Source organism: Myotis yumanensis, unplaced genomic scaffold (assembly GCF_028538775.1).
Source record: "Myotis yumanensis isolate MYYU_CA2020_CCGP unplaced genomic scaffold, mMyoYum1.0.hap1 SCAF_7, whole genome shotgun sequence".
In the NCBI taxonomy this organism is placed as follows: Eukaryota; Metazoa; Chordata; class Mammalia; order Chiroptera; family Vespertilionidae; genus Myotis; species Myotis yumanensis.
In genome coordinates this window covers 42,676,034-42,700,243 of record NW_027223758.1, presented here as the reverse complement: position 1 = coordinate 42,700,243, position 24,210 = coordinate 42,676,034, and the positions used below count along the sequence as shown (strand labels likewise).

At 44.0% G+C, this 24,210-nt stretch overlaps 1 protein-coding gene across 1 annotated transcript; it reads left to right on the top strand.

Moving 5' to 3' along the window:
* The first annotated feature begins 1,300 nt into the window (after window positions 1–1,300).
* On the top strand, window positions 1,301–23,778 carry CPLX4 (complexin 4). Its single transcript, XM_070421532.1, has 3 exons — window positions 1,301–1,467; window positions 7,092–7,179; window positions 22,735–23,778. The coding sequence occupies exons 1-3, from the start codon at window positions 1,301–1,303 to the stop codon at window positions 22,960–22,962; spliced, it is 483 nt and encodes a 160-aa protein (XP_070277633.1). The 3' UTR covers window positions 22,963–23,778.
* Window positions 23,779–24,210: the final 432 nt, after the last annotated feature.

Genomic DNA, 24,210 nt, shown 5'->3' with positions numbered 1-24,210 from the left:
ACCACATGATCTCACTCATATGTGGAATCTAATGAACCAAATAAGTTGATGATCAAAAATAGACCCAGAGACAAAAAACATGAATAGACTGTTGAACCTCAGAGGGAAGGCAGGGAAGGGTGGGTGGGTGGGAAGAGATCAACCAATGAACTTGTATGCATAACCCATGGATACAGAAAAGGCTGGGGGGGGGGGGGTAGGGGGGGAGGAATGGGAGCTGGCTGGAAGAGGTTAATAGGGGTGGGGGGGAAGGAGGACCTATGTAATACTTTCAACAATAAAGATTCTAAAAAATAGCCTACATCTCCTCCTCACCCCTGCTTTGGAATGCTTTAATTAGAAAGATACTAATGTAGAGTAAAGTCTTAGCTGTACTAGATTCCTCCCTTGACCTGAGGAAAACCAGAACCATTGAGAATCTGCTGTATGACTAGACATTGTCAAAGGTTTTCTCCAAGTACTGTACACCACTGAGCTTAAAGAGCACCCAGAAAGTGGACTGTATGTAAGAGAAGGCGACCCATCACATCAATGATGTGACCTATGCGTCCCTACCCTCAGGATGGGAGCACCGAAAGTCTCCAGAGCATCACTTCCATGCAAGCGTGCACCATTTCAGTGCAGAAGGCTGGGAGAACCTTCCAGATGTAAATTAAGGACCCACTGGCAGTCCCTTTGGACTTGCCCCAGTTAAGTGTTTATGTATGGGACACAGTAACCACCGAAGCAGGACAGAATCCAAGCAAGTCAAAGGCAAATCCTTGCATAGCACAAAGTCCAATAACATAAAATGATGGATCAACGGATTATTTTTGCTTAATGAAGCATTTTGGGTTTTGAGTCTCATTGGACTCACTTTTCAATAGGACATGCTCTGGGCTAGAATGTGGAAATTGCACTACAGCCATTTAATGTCAGACTAATTTAATTGAAGAACTCTGGATGTGCTTAGCATAATATAAAACTTAGAAGTGGGTGAGGAGGGAGGGTAGAAAATGGGAAGGATTTTTCCCTCTGAAATTAGCTTAGTGTATTAATTCAGAAAGTAGTTGGTTCCATCTGATTGTAGGCTTCCATAATCTGAACCATCTGCCCCTGCATCCGAGGTAGCTCGCCTCTAATCCAGCTTACAGCTGCAAACCACTCTTCTCCATCAGGACGCCCTTGAGGACATGAGGCCCTGCAAAGCCCTTTGCTCTTAAAGGCCTGGCTGTCATTGAAGATATTTGGAGAGTTTGTCTTTTTTCTCTTCTTCAGGTTTAGTCTGAGTTTTTGGGTTTCTTTTTCTGCAGCAGAAACAATGGCTTTCTTTATGAAAACTATGATAAGTAACCAGGTAAAGAATTTAGGATTTGGTGGCAGGTCTGAAGAAAATAAAGAAGAAGGAGGGACCTCGGATGCTGCCGCAGCTCAAGGGATGACCAGAGAGGAATATGAGGAATATCAGAAGCAAATGATCGAGGATAAGTGAGTACCTGCTACTTCATTTCCCTTTAAAAACAAAACGGAGTTCCTGCCAGCCTTACCTTCACCAGTTCCCTAGTATCCTTCTCTTTGCTCTGTAGATGCCTTTGTGCTGTCTGTCTGCCTCCAACCTTGTGAAAGTGTTCTGCTAAAGTGAACAGTTTTGTAGCATCAGCAGTTACTATATCCTACCTGCGTGAATAGAAATGAAAAAAAGTGAATCTATATGCTATTTTTAAGCAGCTTAACACTTTCTGATCGGGGCACGTTGTAATCAACCTCAATTTAAATATTCGCATGAAAAAATGTGAGCCTATCTTTATCGGTTTTCTGAAATTCACCCTCCTAGCACGTAGAAAGCTTTCAAATTGTAAGAATTCAGACTTGGCACCTGGAAGAGGGCCTTAAAGAACATCTAGTGCAGCGATCTTGATCTCACATGTTGCAAATAAAAGCCTAGAAAGCACAACGTGACTTGCTTTTCAGACTATGAATAAATTTGTGGGCTGTGTATTATGAAAATTTTAAAGATACAGAAAAAGAACAGTATAATGAATACCCATATATACCTATTATAGATTTTAAATCCTCACCTGAAGATACTTTCATTGATATTTTTAGAGAGGGGAGGGAAGAGAGAGAGGAAAACATTGGTGTGAGAGAGAAGCATCAATCTGTTGCCTCCTGCAGGCAAACCAACTGGCATGTGCCCTGACAAGAATCGAACCTGTGATCTTTCGATATATGGGACAATGCTCCTATCAACTGAGCCACACTGGCCAGAGCATATGATATTATAACATATTTGCTTATAGATAGATTAGTTGGATGGATGGATAGATAGATAGATAGATAGATAGAACAACTTTTAAAGAAAATTACAGGAATCATCATACTTCACCCCTATTCAGCCATATACCTCCAAAAATTAAGGACATTCTGATGGCTATATAAAATGTAATAAAAATAAGATATTTATAATATTTTAGTTGTGTATTATGGAATGTGAATATCACCAACAATTTTTCACTACAAAAGACTGATCTTTAAATAAGTGCAATCTATATGTAATTTTTTTAAGTTCAAGGTTGAATCAATTTAAGAGTCTTTTAGTAATCAAGTAAGAATTGAAACATTGATCTTGAGGTTCAATGTTCAGTATATGTTACAAAAGAAAAATATTTTTGCCACTATGGCTATTTTGCTAATGATCAGTTACATAAGAGTTGCCTAAGTCCTATTGCTAAGGTGATTATAAGTGATAAGGTTAATGACCTGGAGGAAACTAAGTACAAAGACCTACATTTAATGGAAACCTTGTCTATTGTATTTTTTCTGAAAGAAATCATGGCTTAGAAACTATCTAGACTGGTATTATGCTTGACTCTGCAGTAAATGAAAATCAGCTTTAAAAAGTAAATACAACCACAAAAGTGATGTTGATGCTAAGATAATGCTTGGGCAAAAAAAATAAATAAATAAAGCAGCATTCCTTGAATATTGTCTAGTTTTTCCTATGGCATGTAAAAAAAACAAGTATGATAAAGAAATAGAAATAGAACAATAGCACCAAATTCTCAGCTCAAGTGGGCTTATAAAAGGAAAATTGTCAGGTATTTATTGATTGATTGATTTCACAGAGAAAGGGAGAGGGAGAGAGAAATAGAAACATCAATGAAGACAGAGAATCATTGATCGGCTGCCTCCTTCACATCCCCCAGCAGGGATGAGCCTGCAACCTGGGCATGTGCCTGACCGAGAATTGAACCATGTGACCTCCTGGTTCATAGGTCAGTGCTCAACCACCAAGCCATACCGGCTGGGCAAAATGGTTGGGTATTTAGACTATACACCTGATCTTTTAAAATATTTAATATGTCTCAGTAATAAATCTGCTCACAGATATGGCATCTGTTTGATTAACTAATGTCCTGGTTTTCCTTAATTTTATATCTGGACAGATCAAAGACCAAAACACCCATATGATTTGTTATTTATTGGATTGGGTTATTTGCCAGCTACTCTGTGTGTGTGTGTGTGTGTGTGTGTGTGTGTGTGTGTGTTATAAATTTATGTAGTCATCTAATGTAAGAAATATTAATGAGACAATGGGACCAGCCTACTTCTCCATGGCAAGAACCATGACTTCTAGTCCATAGTACATTGCTTGAGTTTTCAAGAGCTTCATTGCCAAAAATACAACATAAAGAAGTGGGCATCAAAATGGTTCATCACAAGTTTCAGGTAGAGAGAGCTATAGACATCATAGTACATGCAATCATTAAAATGAATACTAGTAAATAGAAACCTTCTAAACCTGTCCTTGTCATTTTAGAAAAGTTGTGAGATTGACTCCACTAATTGTAATCTGAAATCTACCTAACAATGCACTCTACTGCACATTCGTTTTTATTTTACTTCTATCTTCAGGTTTTTTTCACTACTGATAACATTAATACTGAAAGAAGTCTACACCTAAACAGAAAACATTTGGAAAAGTCTAAATAAAACAGCTATCTGCTTATCCCTCCATGTCTCTTAATTACATTAAAATGTCCCTTTATCTTAGCTATGGTACAATTGCTACAGTAATGCTTGTAACTTGAACTTTGATATGCATCACAGACCAAAATATAAAATTATAAAAGCACTTAGAAAAAAGCATAGACTATCTTTGCAACTTGGAAGTAGGCAGAGATTTTTTAAACATGACTCTGAAAGCAATTACCATACAAATTTTAAGTGATAAATTTGATGTCAAGATTAAAAACTTCTGTGCATCAAAAGACACCATTAAGAAAATAAATAGGCAAGCCGCAAATATAGAAAATATTTGCAAAACATGTCTGATGAAGTACTGGGATCTAGAATGTAAAAATAATTTCTAGCCTGGCCAGCATGGCTCAGTGGTTGAGGATCAATCTAGGAACCAGGAGGTCATGGTTCGAGTTCTGGTCAGGGCACATGCCTGGGTTGTGGGCTCAGTCCACAGTGTGGGGCATGCAGGAGGCAGTCCATCAATGATTCTTTCTCATCATTGATATTTCTATCTCTCCCTCTCCCTTCCTCTCTGAAATTAGTAAAAACATACTTTTTTAAAAAAGTTGAACAAGTACTTCACAAAGATATACAAATGGCCAATGAATACATAGGAAAAAAAAAAAAGCCCATTATCATTAGTCATCATGGAAATGAAAATTAAAATCACAGTAAGGTACCATTACACACATACCAAAATGGCTAAAATTAAAAAGACACAATACCAAAAGTTGGCCTAAGTGTGATAGAATTCTTCTGGTTGATGAGATGTATGAGCGTATAACCACTGGGGTAAAGGTCTGACAGTTTCTAATAAAACTACACTTAGTCAACCAAATTACCCTATCACTTAGTAATTCCATGCCTAGATATTACCTAGGTGAAATGAATATACATGCTCACAAAAAGATTTGTACAAAAATGCTCATAGCAGCCTCATTCACAGTAGCCCCAAACCAGAAATAGCCCAGGTGTCCATCAGCAGCAGGATGAAAAAAAAAACGTGATATATTCATATGGTAGAATACACTTAATAATAAAAAGGAACAAACTGATAAATAAAAAACTTGGATAAATCTCAAAAATTTTTTATGCTAAATGAAAGAAGCCTTACACAAAAGAAGGCATAGTGTATGGTCACATTTATGTGAGGTTCTAGAGCAGGCAAAACCAATCTAAGATGGCAAGGACACAGTGGGAGTAGGTGTTGATTGGGAATGGGGATGAGGGAATGTGCTCAGGTGACCATATGTTTTTTATATCTTAATAGGAGTTTGTGTTATACAGAAACAGAATCAATAGAACAAAGATAGATAGGTAGGTAGATAGATAGATGATAGATGGTAAGTAGGTAATAAAACTATAAGCAAAGACATAACTATAATTAATGGTCATGCATGTTGCAGTGGGGGAAAGAGTACTGATTTCTACAATTTTGAAATGCATCAAAAAATAAGATGGATAAATGAATGGTTAGAGGGGGGGTAGATATGTGATAAAACATGTCTTAGTAAGATGCTCATTGTAGAATCTAGATGGTGAGTACATGAGTTTCACTGTAAAAGTCCATTAACTTTTCTGTATGTTTGAAATTTTTTATAATAAAATATTGGGAGGAACAAAAAAACCTGCTTCTGCCCATGCCACAAGTCACTGATGTCTTAGATAAGTCATTTAATTCTGTTTCCCTCTCCCAAACTAGAAGATTGAACCCAGTACTCCCTCCTGCCTGCCTATTTCAGGCCTGACATTTTGTGGTGGGCAGTGGGTTCAGGGGGTGCCTGAGCCCAGGGCCCAGTGCTGAGCAGTTTAATCTGAGTGCTTCAGACCCAGCCCTTCCGGCAGTCAGGCCTCCACGTCATGGTTAAGATGATTTCAAAACTTGAATTTGAGAATAGGAATCAGTTTAGCCACCTGAAAATGAAACAGTTTGTTTTAATGCAAATAGTGCTTCATGCAAAGATGCTTCCCCAAACCCAAGAGCAGAAATCCCATCAGGCCCCACCTGGACCTAAATCAAGACGCAAAGAGCTGTTGGGAAGCCACTAGCACTCTTTTCCATCCCTCACCATTGCTTCTATCTCACAAGGCAGCTCTGCTCTTCCTTCTCAGCAGGGAGCTCTCTCCTCAGTCTATTACCCAGACCAGGTGACCCATGGAAAACAGCCGATGGCCTCCATGTTCACCTGTCACAGCTCCAGCCACCAGCTCCAGCCAAATTCCCAGAGAAGAGGTTTCATTTACCCAGTTTAGTCCAATCCGATCCAGCTAGAGGGCAGGGCCATCTGTGTAAATTTAGCCCCAGGAATACACTCCTGTGGACAGGGAGGGGAGGTGGTATTGTGAACTTTGCAGATATTCCCAAAGGTGTCTGCCTCTGTCGGGATCATAAGCAAGGGAGGTTATTTCAAACCAGCATAATCACAAGTCCAGGTAGGTGGTCCCCAGAGCAGTACGCAATCAGTCTCACTTTGAAGGGCTGCCTCCTTTCAAACAGGGAAGGGAACACCCCTGGGGGGTGGGGGGTGACAAGGAAGGGAAATGGCTTTATATTACAACCCCAATGCCACGTGCCTCCAAAGCACCCCCAGTTCTGGATGTTTTAGTTGGCTGGAAAGTCACTCAGGAGCTTGTTAGAAATGCAGCTCCCACAACCCATCCCCACGTCTGAGGGCAGTGGGACTGGAAGGTGTAGCCCCATGTCTGGCTCCTCTGAGCACAGGTCTGAACTCCTTAGCTCTACACCAGTGGTTCTCAACCTGTGGGTCGCGACCCTTTGGGGGTCAAACGACCCTTTCACAGGGGTCGCCTAAGACCATCGGAAAACACGTATATAATTACATATTGTTTTTGTGATTAATCACTATGCTTTAATTATGTTTAATTTGTAATAATGAAAATACATCCTGCATATCAGATATTTACAGTAGCAAAATTACAGTTATGAAGTAGCAACAAAAATAATTTTATGGTTGGGGGGGGGGGGTCACCACAACATGAGGAACTGTATTAAAGGGTCGCAGCATTAGGAAGGTTGAGAACCACTGCTCTACACCCTCTGATACTTTCTTCTATTCTTTTCCTTTTAGGATGGAAAGAGATGCTTCATTTACACAAAAAAAGGCAGAGAGGGCATGCCTCCGAGTTCATCTCAGAGAAAAGTACAGACTTCCAAAGGTGAGACACTCCTAACACAATACACATCCAACCATTTCTTTTCTTTCTTTTTTTTTTTTGCATAAAAAGACATTTTTATTTTATTTATTTTTGCAATCTATAATGCTAACTTTATTATTTTTATTTTTAATTTATTGATTAAGGTATTACATATGTGTCCTTATCCCCCCATTGTCTCTTGTCTCCCCACCCCCCCCACTTATACCCCCCCCCCCCCCCCCCCCCCCGTGTCTGTGTCCATTGGTTAGGCTTACATGCATGCATACAAGTGCTTTGGTTGATCTCTCCCCCTTACCCCCACCCTCCTCTACCTTGCCTCCAACCATTTCTTACATAATTAAAAATGGAGAATGTTTGATAATCAGCAAAGGATCATGGTCATGAATATATGTATACAGTAATCCTCCCTTATCTACAGGGGATATGTTTCAAGACCCCCAGTGGGTGCCTGAAACCGCGAATACTGCAAACTGTGTACTGTATATACTAAGTTTTTCTTATACACACATGCCCATGATAAAGTTAATTTATAAATTAGACACAGTAAAAGATTAACAACAATAATAATAAAATAAAACAATTATAATAATATACTGTAATGAAGGTCATGTGAATATGGTGTTTTTAAGTAAAATATGGGTGTCTTGAACACAAGCACTGTGATACCACGACAGTCCACCTGATAACCGAGCCGGCTACTGAGTGACTAAGGACAGGGAGTATAAACAGTGTGGAGACACTGGACAAAGGGATGATTCATGTACAAGGCAGGACTGGGCAGGATAGTGTGAGAATTCATAACACTACTCAGAAGAACACACAATTTAAAATGTCTGAATTGTTTATTTCTGGAATTTTCCATTTAATATTTTGGGCTGTGGTTGACTGTGGTTAACTGAAACCACGGAAAGTGAAACCATGGATAAGGGGGGAATTACTGTATATATACATTATATATATATATATACATTATATATATATATATATATACACACACACACACACACACACACACACATACACACACACACATAAATACAAATTATATGTATGTGTGTATATCCTATATAATAAAGAGCTAATATGCTAATTAGACCAAACAGCAGAACGACTGTCCAGACGACCTTCCAGACGAAGCCGGGGCTGTGAGGGGCTGTGAGGGCCGGCTGAGGCAGCTGGGGCTGCAAGGGCCAAGCTCCTTGCACGAATTTTGTGCATTGAGCCTCTAGTATACTAATATATGTATGTATATGTATGTGTATGTGTATATATGTATAACCAAACATAACCAAACATAACCAAACATAACCAAGGCATGGTATAGTGAAAAGAGCACTAAACTAGGAGTTCATAAAGACTGGATCCCAGTCATTCTGCTTCTATAAACTTCCATTTCCACTCAACAAAAGGAACACCTACAGATGACATTTTAATGAAAATTTACCTAAAGACTCTAGAACGGCTATATATAAATTCATAATGAGGCCAATGATCACAGCTGCCATTCATTGAGCTCTAAGTGCATGCACTGTGCCAAGTGCTCTGCATGTGTCAATTCATTTCCTCCTCTCAGTTCTGTGAGCAGGCTCATTCCTTCATTAGGGGAAATGGAGGCCCAGAGAAAGTCCCCTCCTCCCAAAGGCCACACAGCGGAAGGGCAGAGCCCGGGGCCCAAATTCTTTAATACTCTGCCTCGATGTCAAAGGAATGATTGGTTGCTTCTGTTTGGGAATGATGTGGCGGGGCTGGTCATCAGCTGGCTCCATCCTACCTGTCTTGGCTGAGAGGACCAAGCTATTCACAGTGCATCTACTGCACATCTGTTTTTATTTCACTGGTGGAGCGGAGGGAAGAGGATGTGGTGACAGGTGCGGCAGGGCTCAGACGCACTCTTCCAGGCCTGCATGGGTGACAGAGGGCCCAGCACTTAGCTCCTCTGGCTCAGACATTCCCCCTCCTAGGGATCGCCCAGCTCCTCTAAATGACTCTAGGTCGGTGTTCAACTTCACGTTCCGGAGGTGCACGCTCCCTACGAGAACATCTTCCATCTGGAGAAACCAGAGAGGAAGATCCTCCAAAGTACATGGTCCTCCCACCCCACCCCCACCCCTGGGATGAGAGCCACTAAACCTATTCCCCCAGTGGGTCTCCTGCAGATCCCCGAAAGCTGACTTCAGAAGCGACAAGCAAGGAAACAAAGGGAGACACGCCGCACTGTCCATGCAAGATCACTGCTGAAGTCACCAAAGGGTTAAATAGACCTACCCTGAGGAGAGATTGACCCCTAGGACCCAGAACGGGAAAACTCCCAATGACATTTGAACTCATTTGCCTTTGAGACCAACGAAGTTTGAAAAGAATGCCTTGCTTTTTGTGCCCTGTATTTCGGTTTAACAAGTACTTTTCCCCATCGCGCTTGCATTGTGGAAGAGTGGAGCGTTTCTAAACACTGTCCCTTCCACTCCCAGTGTCTGGTGGGTTTCCTGGTGCTCCCTGGGGTGTCACTGCTGTTCAGCATTATGGTCCCCCACACACACACACCGCAGGCAGGATGCCTGACTCAGATTTACGCTGCTGAACTGGAGCTCCTGCCTCCTGCCTTGGGTATATCTGATTAAGCATCACAAATCTTGTTTGGAACGAAGCAGAAATTACACACACACACACACAAACACACACACACAAACACACACACAGCCAACAGGCCATGTCTCTTCCACAAAGGTGGGACTTTTTAAGGATTTATTTTTGTCAGCTGCTCTGCTGTCCTTCTGTGGGATATAATGAGAAATGGGTTTCAATTCTGGCTCTGCCACTCTGACACGGTGCAACCTCAGGGGGCTTCTAAACTATCTGAGCCTCAGCTTCCCCACCTATAAAATGGGGCAATGATACCTACTTTACAAGGTTTTTGTCTGTGATAAAATAGGGATGGGCAAAAGTAGGTTTACAGTTGTTTGTATGGAAAACAATACAATAATTAATAGATAATAATACAAGAATAAGCTCTGTTTTGCACACCCACAACTGTAAACCTCCTTTTGCCCAGCCCTGTATAATGTAAAGAGCCTAGTACAGTGCCTGACTAATGGAAAGAGCTCAATATATGATAGCTCTTATTATTGCACATAATAACAACCAGGGGACTTGGAGACCATGGGCAAGCGCACTGACATTATAAACAATACAGCAACTCGAGGTCTCTGAACCTCAAGAATCAGAGCTTTTGATTGGTTTCTTCCTTGGTGGTGAGCCAGTGGTCTTGTTCATTTCCCGATCCTCGGGGTTAGCCCCTTCAGGCTTAGCAGCAGGGTTTTGATGCTCTTCAGAGAAAAATAATTCCCACATCTCTGAGCCAAGCTAGGATCTGGGACAAGAGCCTCTCCAACAGAAACTATGGGAAGAGGAAAGAATTACAGCCGTGAAATCTGCACATTCATATCCTCCCTGGAGAGGGCCAGGCCCTGGGGAGTGATGGCGACTATAATTGCCTAGGGCAGTGGTCGGCAAACTCATTAGTCAACAGAGCCAAATATCAGCAGTACAACGATTGAAATTTCTTTTGAGAGCCAAATTTTTTAAACTTAAACTATATAGATAGGTACATTGTTATTAACTTAATTAGGGTACTCCTAAGGCTTAGGAAGAGCCGCACTCAAGGGGCCAAAGAGCCGCATGTGGCTCGCGAGCCGCAGTTTGCCGACCACGGGCCTAGGGTACTGCTCCCCAAAGCCAGCTGGGTCGGGAATGGAAGGAACTATGACAAAGTTGATAAATGGCTAACAGTGGAGTCCAGAATCTTTCATTGCATGATTCACCTGTGCTCATATAGCCCCTTTTCTGTACTGTTTCAAATTCATCATGCTTATGAGACCTCACCTGATATTTTCATTAACCCTGAACGAGGCCTTTGAGTTCATGTAGGAAACTAACGCCACTTTTAACACAAGGAAACTGCAGCCGCTGGGGTGGGGGTGGGAGTGAGGGAGGTTAAAAACCCACAGCTATTGAGTGACAACCAGGATTGGAACTTAGGCCTCTCAACCATGAAAAAGAATGACTTGCCCTGACCAGTTTGGCTCACTGGATAGAGTGTCAGCCTGCAGACTCAAGGGTCCCAGGTTCGATTCCGGTCAAAGGCATGTACTTTGGTTGTGGGCACATCCCCTGTAGGGGGTGTGCAGGAGGCAGCTGATCGATGTTTCTCTGTTTCTCTCTCATCGATGTTTCTAACTCTCTATCCCTCTCCCTTCCTCTCTGTAAAAAATCAATAAAAATATATTTTTAAAAAAGAAAAAGAGTGACTTGAGAAAGGATTTGAACACCGTCTCTTTCTCTTCTTAATATTCCAGGCGTCCCAAAAGTTTAGTGCAGTTTTCAGTACCACGTGGCTTAAAACTGCATGAAGACCTTAGGGACAGACAACCTGTACTGGTCACTATTTCAGTGAAGTGTCACGGAATGCCACCCCCAGCAGCCAGTCACATCCCTTTTCCTTCTTCTGTGTTGTCTGACAGCTTGACCACAGACCTGTGAGTCAAGGACTAAATTCCAATACAATCCAAATAGAGAGATGAGACTTAATCCTTCGCTGCAGAGTTTGCTGTCAGGTGGGGGCCTCCTGGGCCACCTTAGCTATGGCTGTGTTTTGTCAAGATGGGTTCTACACACAATGCTTCAAGAATTTGCCTATGGTGTAGAAAATACTAAAAATACTAATAATACAACTACTGCTTTTGGGGGGGGATATGATCCATCATGTTCCACTTTGTCCAGTTATCCCCAGATGTGGCGAACGCCCCAACCTCAACACAGCACCTTGCATTTGCCTCCAGCCCCCACTTGGACACTTCCTCTGCCTCGTGGCTGACACAGGTTACAGTTTCCCTCCCACACGCCCCATTGAGGCTCTGGGTGCAGTGGGCCTTCAATAGCTTCTAGGCTAGAAAGGGGCGCTGGGGGAGAGCCACGTTTTCCAGTCTCCAGTCCCCCACACCCCCCCCCAACATCCGCCTCCTACCCCCCATCAGACATCACACCTCGGGCTGCGGCTTCCTGTCTGTGCAGAATGACCACTCTTGTCCCAGCCAGACCCTGGCTCCGCTAGGAGCCCACAGTAGCGGCAGCTGCGCGGGACAGGAATCCGGGCCCCTGGCGCCCCCTGGTGTCCCCAGTCGCAGCGGGCACAGGCAGCCCCGGGTAATGCACCCTCGCTGTGACTGTTTTCAGTCCTTCCTCAGGGACCAGGGACCTTGCGTTGTAGCAGGGACAGTGGTGCTGGTGAGGAACAGAAATAAATGGCTGAGGGTCGCTTTTTTTTGAAGTCCATTCTTTTGATTGCACACTTTATTCTGAAGTGCCTGTGCTAGCAAGCCTGGAAGAGCCTGGCGGGCCCTCCTAGGAGCAGCTGTCACAAAGCAGGAGGGTGCAGCACGCATGAGGGACTTGGGTGGGGACAGGTGGGAGGGGGGCATCTGAGCAGCGGGACCCTCCCATACACGGCATGCCAGGATGGAGGTTTTAGCTGTCTCCACAGCAATCAGGGAAGCCAGGGGTCTTGAAAGACTGACAGTACTTGTGGAATTGGCATATGCAACCTTGAGAGGAGATGACTTAGGGGGAAAGATGAGTGGGGATAGCCATTTCCCAGGGCCTAAATGCCATGCTTTGATCTCATGCTGTGTCAAATCCATGTATGTGGAGGGGCTCATGCTGCTGCTACTACAGAACTGGGTGTGATGTTAGGTCTTCCTCTGATTCTGCAAAAGAACCCTCGAGTGCCATCTGGAAACCATAGGGATTTACAGTGCAGGTTTTCATTTCCTGGATGCACCCCTGAGGGCCAGGGAGGCCCTGGAAGGCTAGGCAGTGCCCAGGGGCATTATGGTGATTAGGAAAACTCCAGTCCATGGCAATGTGTCCAGTGAACTGGAGGGAAAGGAATGAGGGGCTGACCAGCCAATGTTACCCTCCTAGAGCAGCAGGGGGTGGACAGAGGCCTGGGCCAGTGAGAAACTGCTTAGGGTGGAGATGGGACAACAGATGCCCAAGTCACGACATAAATCTCCTTCATGGGGGCACCTTGATTCCTGTACTTAATTGATTACTCCCCTCATTACTGCAATTAAAAATGGTCATCGTGACGTATATACAATGGAATATTATTAGGCCATGAAAAAGAAGGAAGTCCTGCCATTTGTGACAACGTGGATGGGCCTTGAGGGCATTATGCTAAGTGAAATAAGTCACATAAAGACAAACACTGTATGATCTCACTCATGTGTGTAGTCTTAAAAAAACAAGCTCATAGAGGGAGAGAACAGATTGCCAGAAGCAAGGGTTGGGTGGGCAAAATGGGTGAAGGGGGTCAAGGGACAACCTTTCATTTAGAAGCAAAAGAGGCCCTGGGCTGCAATGTACAGTGTGATGACTATTTTTTCTAAATGGTGATCAAAAGTCGTCCATAAGGCAAATGGCATTGTTATTAACAGACAGCAATAACCTGTGGGCTAGGCAGGGACATCTGGGGAGCACGCCGGAAACCCTCTCCTCTCCCTCTCTGTCTCTTCCTAGAGCAGGTGTGGGTTCCTGAGCCACCATGGCACTTTGGCTCCTTCACCCCAGTGCCTGGGTGTTATTTCTTTTCTTTTCTTTTTTAAATATATTTTATTGATTTTTTACAGAGAGGAAAGGAGAAGGATAGAGAGTTAGAAACATTGATGAGAGAGAAACATTGATCAGCTGCCTCCTGCACACTCTTTACTGGGGATGTGCCTGCAACCAAGGTACATGCCCTTGACCGGAATCGAACCTGGGACCCTTGAGTCCGCAGGCTGATGCTCTATCCACTGAGCCAAACCGGTTAGGGCTGTTACTTCTTTTTTTATTGAACTTACGTTTTATCTACAGAAAAGCACATGACATAGGTGTACATTCAATGCATAGCCATAAAACTCCTGTAAATTGAATTTCATGTGATCTTCCCCAAGACCACAAATCTTACTATGACAACCGGGCCTTGGGTCTCCTTATTCTCCTGGTATTTTTCATGCCCTTGCCCTCCACAACCTCTCTAACCTGTGTTTCTCCACCCAGGATGGTAGAGTTGAGAACTGAACACAACTGTCTAACAAGAAAAAAGGCACTGGGCAGAAGGAGCGGGTCACCCAGGCCTTATTGGGCTCCTAATAACAACCTTCCCCTCTCTCGAGGTTTGCAGAATTCTTAGCCCTGGACCATCTTATAAAGTCCCTGTTGGGCAAGCCACCACACTAATAGTATCAACAGTCCTCCGGGAGCTGGCACACTCAACATGTCCCCCTGCTAACCAGGGACAACTGGGGTGCCTCATTCACAATTCCTCAGGGTCACGCCTGTCCGTGGTTGTGTAGCCAGAAGAGGTGGTTCTGGGCCCCTTTTGCAGGCCCAGTAGAGAGCAGACCTGAGGAATATGTCTTCCCGGGAGCTGTCGGGTATAATGAGGATAACAATGTCACTTTTGGGGATCAGCACTATATTTTCTAAGTTATTTGGCGGCTGTTTTCTGTGGGAAAGAATGTTGTCACTGGGTTGCTGAGTAGGGAAAGGAAACTTGGGCTGCGGGAAGGAGACAAACTATAAAAGGCCTCCTCTCTGAGGTTGTTGTTTACTGTCAGTGACAACCCCATGTGTCATACTCATGTCTTCTGGTGACCACATTTAATTGCAGTAATGACGCAAGGAGTCAGATGAGTGCAGTGATCAAACGGCAGCATCTGCAGCACATCTAAGAAAACATATCGGCCATGATCATGCTCATGTCTACGTCCGCTCTGCTGTTTTCCTCTGGTGTTCAAATCACCAGTAATTAAAGGGCCTCAGATGCTACGGCAAGCCGTGATGCTCACATTGGGCTTGGATCTCAGTCCATTAATCCTGTATATTCAGGTTTTCCTCTCTTAGGAAACACACAGAGTTAATGTGCTCTCTGGGTGTCCTCCCTAATTGACTGGTTGCCATCGTCCTGCTGAAACTCCTCCTTCAGACACTTGGTCAAATGGTTCCATTATCTTTTTGTTTCTCTTCCTTTTGTTAGGCACTGGTCACCGCTTCCTCCCTGAAGCCCTCTCTCAGCTTCTGGACACCACTCTCTGGTTCTCATTCTCCTCAAACTATTTCTCCTCTGTCTTCTTCATGGCTAACCCTCCCCTGTCCACCCCAAATTTGCAGATATTTCAGGGTGCTCCCTCCGTCTGCTCTTTTCCCTCTCCAGTCAAACATTTTCCCCAGATGGCTACACTTTGCTGTTGCTTCCAGCCACCGCCTATGTGTGTGTTGCTGTGCAGACTTCTATCCCACACCTTCTCCCTAACTGTCACCTCTCTTTGGGGCTCCTCAAACTTCATCTCCAGAATAGAGTCCTTCATTATCCCTTAAACCAAGCTTCCTGTTGGCTTCACCTTGGCGAGCCCCCGAGCCCTACACTTTTCTACACCGTCCCTCCGAAAACCGGAAGTCTTAACTCTTCCTCCTTCTCCAGCAAATAATCACGTCACACTAATTTCACCTCCTAAACAATTCTCAATTCCATCCCAAGTGCAGGCCTCATCATTCCTCACCTCTTTTATTTCAACAGCTCTTTAGTAGCTTTTTGACTTTGAGTCTTGCTCCTCTTAAAATGTCAGTGAAGTTTCCAAAAGGCAAATCTGATCCTGTTTCTCCCTTTTGAGAGAGAGAGAGAGAGAGAGAGAGAGAGAGACTTACCATGACTTTTTAGAATAAAGTCAAACCCCTTGGCCCCATGATGTGGCTCCTGTCTTTCCAGCCTCGTGCCACTCCCTGCCTGGACTGTACTTTCTTCCCACTTTGTTCTCTATACCCTATTCCTGTGGTCCCCTTCCCTCCTGTAAGACTTTGGTCTAGTGCCATTTCTTCCAGAACCTTCCCTGAGATCTCTCTACCCATCCTCCTCCTTGATCCTGTAATACCTGAGTATGTCTCTTAAGCCTTTTCCACCCTGAATATTCTCACCAACTACACTGTGCTGCTTAACAAAAAGGGGCTCAGTTTTTCACCTTTATCTCGATGCCTTGTATGGATCCTGGCATGTGAAAGTTACACACACACACACACACACACACACACACACACACCTTTGCAAAAGGTTTGCTATGATTGATGTTATTGGGAAAAAGAGGCGGGGGGAGGGGAGGACTATACCCAAAGAACAAAGTATAAAAAACAGCAGAAAGAATCTATCTGCCATCAGAGTTATTTTAAAATAAATTTTCATGAAAAGAACAAGCCTGAATTTGCTATCATAAGATTATAATACAAAATTATAATTCTGTATTAAAATGCAAAGGCTCCTTGACATTATAATTAAGATGTCATTATTTCTTCCACTAGAGGAAGTGGTATGTTTTAAATAAAACCACAAGATTATGTCTTAAAGGTGTCCCTTCTTCCTAGCCAATTCAAAATGTATATGTAAGTCAAGCCAAATTAATAAGAGAAAACAGTTCCACAATGAACCCTAATCCTATTAACGGAATTGTCAATCTAGGTTAGTCATTGAAAAATAATGTCATGCCCCCTGCTGAGCTCCACGATTTGGTTACACCTGTTGTTTGTCTGCTGTATTAAGGGCATCGTTCAGATTGAATAAAGATGAATATAGAAGACAGTTTATCAATAGAATTGTCTTCCAAAGTATCACACTGAAAGCTCCATTAGAAATGAATTTAAAATTTGTCTCTTAAAGAAAGATATGATTCTGTGAACCTTTCTTTGCCCGCCTCCTTTGAATTAGGGGCTGCTCAGCAGGACACCGGAACCTCCTGCTTCTGAGCAGTTGTTTGGGGAGGGGGGGAGAAGGCTGCTGAAGGGGCCATCAGAGGCCCAGCCAGGGCCCCTCTGTTCCTTCTCCTTCCATCCTCCCAGTTCAGTTTGCTCCTTCTACTCACACCCTTGAAAGAGCTGTGGACCGAAGTCCGAAGGGGACATGAGAAGGGAAGAAAGAATCCTGGGACCCTGGTGCTGCACAGTGGGAATGTAATATATGTTTCTTAGCCACACCAGCTTTCTCAGCTAACCCTCACACGCACCCTGCAAGGCAGGGAGATATTATTTCCCCTTCATAGATAAGAACACCAGCTGAGAGTGGGAAAGGGACTTCCCACGGTTACTCAGTCTGTAAATGTCAGGGCAAGACGAGGTCCCCTGGTCAGAACAAGGATGAATGTCTACAGGAGTCTGGCCCCCACAATCCTCATGCCTACTCCCCTCTGGCCTGGCCCAGATCCCCCTTCCTTAGCTCGCTTTTACTTTCTATGGAGGTGTTTGTTGACTGGCTGTATTCTTTGCTCTATAGTCCCACTCACCTAAGCTCTGGCAGAACAGGAACCAGGGGTTTCTGTCACCGGGGCTGGAGGCAGTGAGGGGTGGTTGTTGAAGATAGGTGACTGTTGAAGTCCATGATCCTCACAAATATATAAACATCAAATGTTAGATCAACTCACCAAAATGAAAGAAATCCATTAATCCAGCTGTCTGGTATCATGTAGACCAGTGATTCTCAACCTTCTGGCCCTTTAAATACAGTTCCTCATGTTGTGACCCAACCATAAAATTATTTTCATTGCTACTTCATAACTGTAATGTTGCTACTGTTATGAATCGTAATGTAAATATCTGATATGCAGGATGGTCTTAGGCGACCCCTGTGAAAGGGTCGTTCGACTGCCAAAGGGGCCACGACCACAGGTTGAGAACCGCTGATGTAGACCAAAATAGATAAACCCAAAACAAATCAAAGCTACCTAGCATCCAACACACTGGTATTTGCTTACACACCAAGCTGGTTGACTAGACTCTAACAACGCTTCTAATGATTGCTCAGCTTTTGGGCTATATAACCATCCATGACAGTTTGTCATTATATCTCAAGTTTGCTACAAGATGAAGGCCAGTTGATCAAGAGCCAGGGCATAGGAAGTCTGGATCCAGGGTCGTGCTTATCTTTCAATGAAAAGTCATCAATCAGTCATAGAGAAGAACAAAGGCACGATATAGAGCTATTTAAGTACTTGGTGATCAAGATTACAAATCTGGCCCTAACCAGTTTGGCTCAGTGGATAGAGCATCAGCCTGCGGACTAAAGGGCCCCAGGTTCGATTTCAGTCAAGGGCATGTACCTTGCTTGCAGGCACATCCCCAGTAGGGGGTGTGCAGGAGGCAGCTGATCAATGTTTCTTTCTCATTGATGTCCCTAACTCTCTATTCCTCTCCCTTCCTCTCTGTAAAAAAAAATCAATAAAATATATTTTTAAAAAGATTATAAATCTGGTTAAAAACCAAGAGATTAAAACTGAGTCTAGTCAGTTGGCATAAAAAGAATGAGCTCTTAACTGCATTAAACAATATCCCAAATTGATAAGATTTCTAGAAATGAGAAGACCTCTGAAACAGAACCTCTAAGAATACAGTGTAGCTTGTCAGTCCCCTAATTGTATGCTAGTTACTTTATACATTCATTCATTCATTCCTTCATTTATTCATTCATTCATGCATGCTTTGGTTCTCAGCACCAAGCCTCCCCTCCCTGGAGCTGAATCATATTGGCTATAATTGCACTTACATTTGTGGGATGTAATGAGGCATGACTGCCTTTCCTATATGTGTGAGCAGTGTCAAAATATCCAACCTGAGATCTGTCAGTGGGTAGCAGAAAGTCTGGACAAGACATTCATTGTTTGTATTGTAGACAAGGTCCCATTGGCAGGGCGGTTCATTAGACAGGAGAAGGCAAGGCTGCCCAGGGCCCTCTGTGAAAACCCCACTTATACTCCTTAATTGCCTGCTTTGTCCCGGATTCTTCTCTTAAGGGCCTATACCCTCCCCCTCCTCAATCTGTTTCTCTGTCCATGCCTTCTTTATCCCAGGGACTCTTTTAGCAGAGACCTTGATACCAAGTTGCCCTTCTTCCTCTAAAACATTAATAACCACAGACACTGTTTGTCCTAGTCTTAGACGTTTACAAATCTGTTTCACAACATGTCTCATTCAATCTGCTCAATAATCCTCTGAGGGGGCCCTCACCAGAAATGTTTGTTGACTTGCCCAAAGTCATGCAGTTGGCAAATGACAGAACTGGGGCACGAACCAGGTCTCCTAACTCCAAACCTCATGATCTTCCCACTGTCCTAGGCCATCTCTGCAGGAGAGCAGTGTGCCTCTGCTTCAGCCTCTTACAAATGGGACTCTGGCCCTTGGCCTGTTAGGTCTGAGCTGGCTCACTTGGTGAGGACCCAGGGCTAATGAGGCCAGGAGGCCAGGCTTGGCTCCAGAGCATGTCATTTTGTCCTCTAGACACTCCCTGGCCCTGTCCTACCCTTAGTCATAAGGTGTCCACAGCCCAGGAAATGGATTCCAGTGCTAGAAATATCACCAGAAGCAACTGTGCTGCCGAGAGACAGTCAGTAGTATTGTCCTTCTAGGACAGCGATGGCGAACCTTTTGAGCTCAGCGTGTCAGCATTTTGAAAAACCCTAACTTAACTCTGGTGCCGTGTCACACATAGAAATTTTTTGATATTTGCAACCATAGTAAAACAAAGATTTATATTTTTGATATTTATTTTATATATTTAAATGCCATTTAACAAAGAAAAATCAACCAAAAAAATGAGTTCATGTGTCACCTCTGACACGAGTGTCATAGATTTGCCATCACTGTTCTAGAAGGATGGTGGTTGTAGAACTCTGACCACAGCCACTGACCACACTCAACACTGCCTTTATTTATTTACTTATTTATTTTTATTGGGGGGCGGGGGGAGAGAGAGAGAGAGAGAGAGAGAGAGAGAGAGAGAGAGAGAAACATCAATCAGTTGCCTCCTGCATTCCCCTGATTGGGGATTGAGCCTACAACCTAGGTATGTGCTCTGACTGGTATCGAACCACCACCTTTTGATTGACAGGATGACGCTCCAACCAACTGAGCCACACCAACCATGGCACCCAATACTGCCTTTAGACTGAATAACTGGGCCACCTGCCTTGGGCTCCATGCTGTAGAGGGCTCCCCTCTGTCTTTTCTCAGGCCACACCCCTTCACATGGGGTGAGAATTCTGCAAGGCCAAAGGGATGGGCCTATCCAGAGCCCATACCACTCTTTTAGACCATACTCTATCTACCCAGGACCAAATTCCCTGCCTAAATGCATTCCGGGGCCTGCCCAGGCCTTGGCACCTGGTCTGTCATCCTGAGAGTACCCTGAGCTGCTGTTCTGGGTATTGCTAGGGCTGAAGAATAGGGCAGGTGTCTGGGAAGCATACACACAGGGACCCAGGGAGAGATGGAGCCAGTACCTGGAAAAAGGAAGGCCAGGTTGTGAGCCAGAACCTCCATCGGTGCGCATCCTCTGGGTCCCATAAACATGAGGATGAGTCTGACGGAGGTAGGGAAGCTGGGTGTCTAGGCGGCTTTCTCCCAAAATTGAGGGCCTAGTGACAAACAGAAAATGAATAGGCCCAGGTTTCTAGGAAAGCTAAGCCTATTGAACAAAAATGGGCCATTCCTAGGCCAGAGGTAAGGTGCCAAGAGAGCAAGGCCTTCCCATGAGGCTGACCATGAGTGCAGGAGTCACAGTGACCCAGTGCAAACCCCCACCCCCTCTGAGGGCCTGGTGACATCCGCAGAGATCTTATTAACAGCTAGAGGGATGGGGTGTCAGAATTCCCAGGAATGCCTTTTCAAATCATTACATGTTATTTCGGGGAGCATAAGAGAAGACAGATGTCCCTCATTGACATGAGCTGTGACTCTACAGGCTGCAATCCCATGTCTCCTCTCCTCCCAGCAAAACTGCCCAGAGTGTGATCAGCAGGAAGGCAACTGCTAGGGTAGGTAAATAAAAAATAAATTGACAGAGAGGATTGGCTGAGAGCCCCTGGGGATTAACTAACTAATTAATCCCCACAACAGTTTGACGAGGAACTAATTAATCCATTAAGCACTTTGAGGGGCTGAGGCCTGGCTAAGTACAGGAGAGGCTTCTCTGACCTCGGGAGGTGACGCTGGGAGTGGGCCTTCTCAGAGGCCTTCAGGAGGACCTGTGTGAGGGCCATGCCTCTGGGGCACTGTCATCAGAAGGCTGCCTGTCCAGCTGTTTCTAGAGTCAGGCTCGCTGTTAGTCTGCCCAGAGAAACAAATACAGGAAGCCGCTCTATGGAAAGGCTGTGGCCTCCAGCTTCCTGAAGGATCTGCTGAAGAAATATGGAGCCTTGGACAGTTAGAATGGGAAGGGCCCTCGGAGACCCACTTTGGAGATGGAGACTCAAGTTTACACATGGCCCTGGCTCACCATTTGGACCAGGAGACAACCGATATTTGTTTATGGTTATCACTACTAAATACCCAGGCAAGGGGGTGGGATGCTCTCCGTACATGCTGATTGAACTCCACCTTGGACTCAGCAGGTGTCAAAATCTTTCTAAAACCAAATCTATGTGGTCTGATTAAGACTAAGATGATAATTTTATATTTATATGATTTGTCATGTGCTTTGGTGACAAACTTAAGACTGGTCACAACATATCGAGGTGGGTCCTCAATTCTACTTAGATATGTCCTATCATTTGCTTTTCTGACATTCTCTTAAATCTTATCTTCCCCTGAGGCCCAGTTTAGCACCTGTTACAACCTGATCTCAGAAAATTATCTCATAGCAGCCATCTGGGGATGTCAACAGCCCTTACCTTTCCCAGAGAAACTTTTTCTCTCGATTCTTCTTTCTCATTACAAAACAAAGATATTAGGTGACATACTCTTAGAAATCTGGGGGCAGCCATGCCTAGAACCACAAGATGAAATTGTAAGGCAAACTGTGACTAGTCATGAATGCTGAGCGGGAGCCAGACATGCTTCCAGGTGCCAAGGATGGAAGGCTGAAGTGGACAAGATTCTGCTCCCATGAGGGGCCCCCATCTAGTAGAAGGGAAGGAAGAGGCAATAGTTAAGTAGAAGTTGCCAGTCAAGAGTGATGACAAAAATGGGGGAGCACTGTCAGGCCACTGTGAACCCAAACTCCACCCTCCAGAACCACATCAGCCAGGGCCACTGTGTCACAGCCTGGGGCTGCTGAAGCCCAAAGCCCGAAGCCCGAAGCCCGGTTAGTGCCTGATTCTCAAGCTTTGCATCATCAGCACAACAGAGAGGACTTCTTAAAACACAGATTGCTGGGCCCCACTGGGGGTATCTGATTCACTAGGTCTGGGGTGGAGCCCGAAAATTTGTCTTTCTAACATGTTCTTACATGATGGTGAGGCTTCTGGGTCCTGGGAACCACTGTGCTAGAGGTTCTGATCCACCCAAGTGCACTGAAAGAGGGGTGTCTCAACCATGACCTCTAGCCTCCATGACAGCTACCAGGCCAAGGCTCTGCTGAGAGACAGCCAGGCATGCCATCCTCTTCATTCCTCAACAGACCTTTGTTTTCCTGCTGCTTTTAATGTTTATTTGTTTGTTTGCTTGTTTTAGAGTGGTCTCTCTATCTACATTTGTTTTTCCACATAGAGTGAAATGGATGAGAACCAAATCCAGATGGCTGGAGATGATGTGGATTTGCCCGAAGATCTCCGAAAAATGGTAGATGAGGATCATGAGGAGGAAGAAGATAAGGATTCTATTCTGGGGCAGTTACAGAATCTTCAGAACATGGACTTGGACACCATAAAAGAAAAAGCCCAGGCCACAATCACAGAAATCAAGCAGACGGCAGAGCAGAAGTGTTCTGTGATGTGAGGGGCGGGCGGGGCTGCAGAAGGGGACCAGGTCAAGGCGGAGGTGACCACTCTCCTACGGAACATCTTGAGCAGCACATATTCAATGCAGTGAGCAGGGTTAGAAAAACCATGAGGGCAAAGCTCTCTACAAACACGTAGACAACAACTTAATGTTCTAATTGTTCCGGTAGAATGTTTAGCTAGAACCTGGCAGCAGAAAATGATATGTTCCTTTTAGCTATAAATGTGGCTAACATGGAATTTCAGCTGTGAATGACACAGAATATATACCTGCTTAAATATCAGGACAGCCAGAAAGAAATAAAAGCAAATGGAATTTTCTCTTTGATTTCCTTCCTTAGAGGTCAAACTCTCACCTAGCCCAATCATTAGCATGACTCCAGAGCCCTTCAGAGAAAGATGTGGAGGGTCAGGGTGCCACCAGGAGTCCAGGCTGCAGACTCATTGGCAAGCAAAGACCACACCACCCCCACTCCCAGGCTCCTTGACATTGTTGATGCTTTTCATCAAGTGTGGCACTTGGATAGTTGGAAGCCAAGGGGCAGTAGTGGGGATGTGGTAAAAGATGAGGTACGAAGGCAGAGAACAGACTTCATCAGCCCTTAGCCTTGTAGAGCATCATAGGAACCTCATGAGTGGATCATACAATATTCGTCCTTTCCTGACTGGCTTATTTCACTTAGCACAATGTCCTCAAGGTTCATATCTGCTGTAGCATGTACCATAAGTTCTTTCTTCTTTATGGCTGAATAGTATTTCATTGGATATATATGCTACATTTGGCTTATCCATTCATCCCAGCCATGGACACTTGGGTTGCTTTCACCTTTTGATGATTGTGAATAAAACTACTATGAACATGAGTATACAAATATCTATTCTAGTTCCTGCTTTCAATTTTTTTAGTGACATTTTGTGGAATGCCACAAGAAGTGGGATTGCTGGATCATCCTTAGGTTTTTGTCTACATTAGAAATAGCAGTTTGGATACAAATAATATTAAATGTAAAACTGTAATTAAAAAAATAGAAATTTAAATAAATATAAAATTAAAAATATTCAAACTTCTAAAGTAACACTAAGTTAAAAGATATCACAATGGTAATTCAAAAATATTCTTATCTCAATAGTGAGGGGAATACCAGGAGCTTCTCTGAGTTGTTGGCAGAGTTTTGTTTATTCGCTTGTGTATAGGTCTAGCTACATAATTTGTGGGGCCTAGTGAAAATGAAAAGGCCATGGCTGT

Bases quoted from the DNA above. Each gene is read 5' to 3' on its own strand.
- CPLX4 (XM_070421532.1), top strand. From the start codon at position 1,301: ATGGCTTTCTTTATGAAAACTATGATAAGTAACCAGGTAAAGAATTTA. The intron at 1,468-7,091 runs GTGAGTACCTGC...TTTTCCTTTTAG, and splicing joins AAGCAAATGATCGAGGATAA to GATGGAAAGAGATGCTTCAT. The intron at 7,180-22,734 runs GTGAGACACTCC...TTTTCCACATAG, and splicing joins AAAAGTACAGACTTCCAAAG to AGTGAAATGGATGAGAACCA.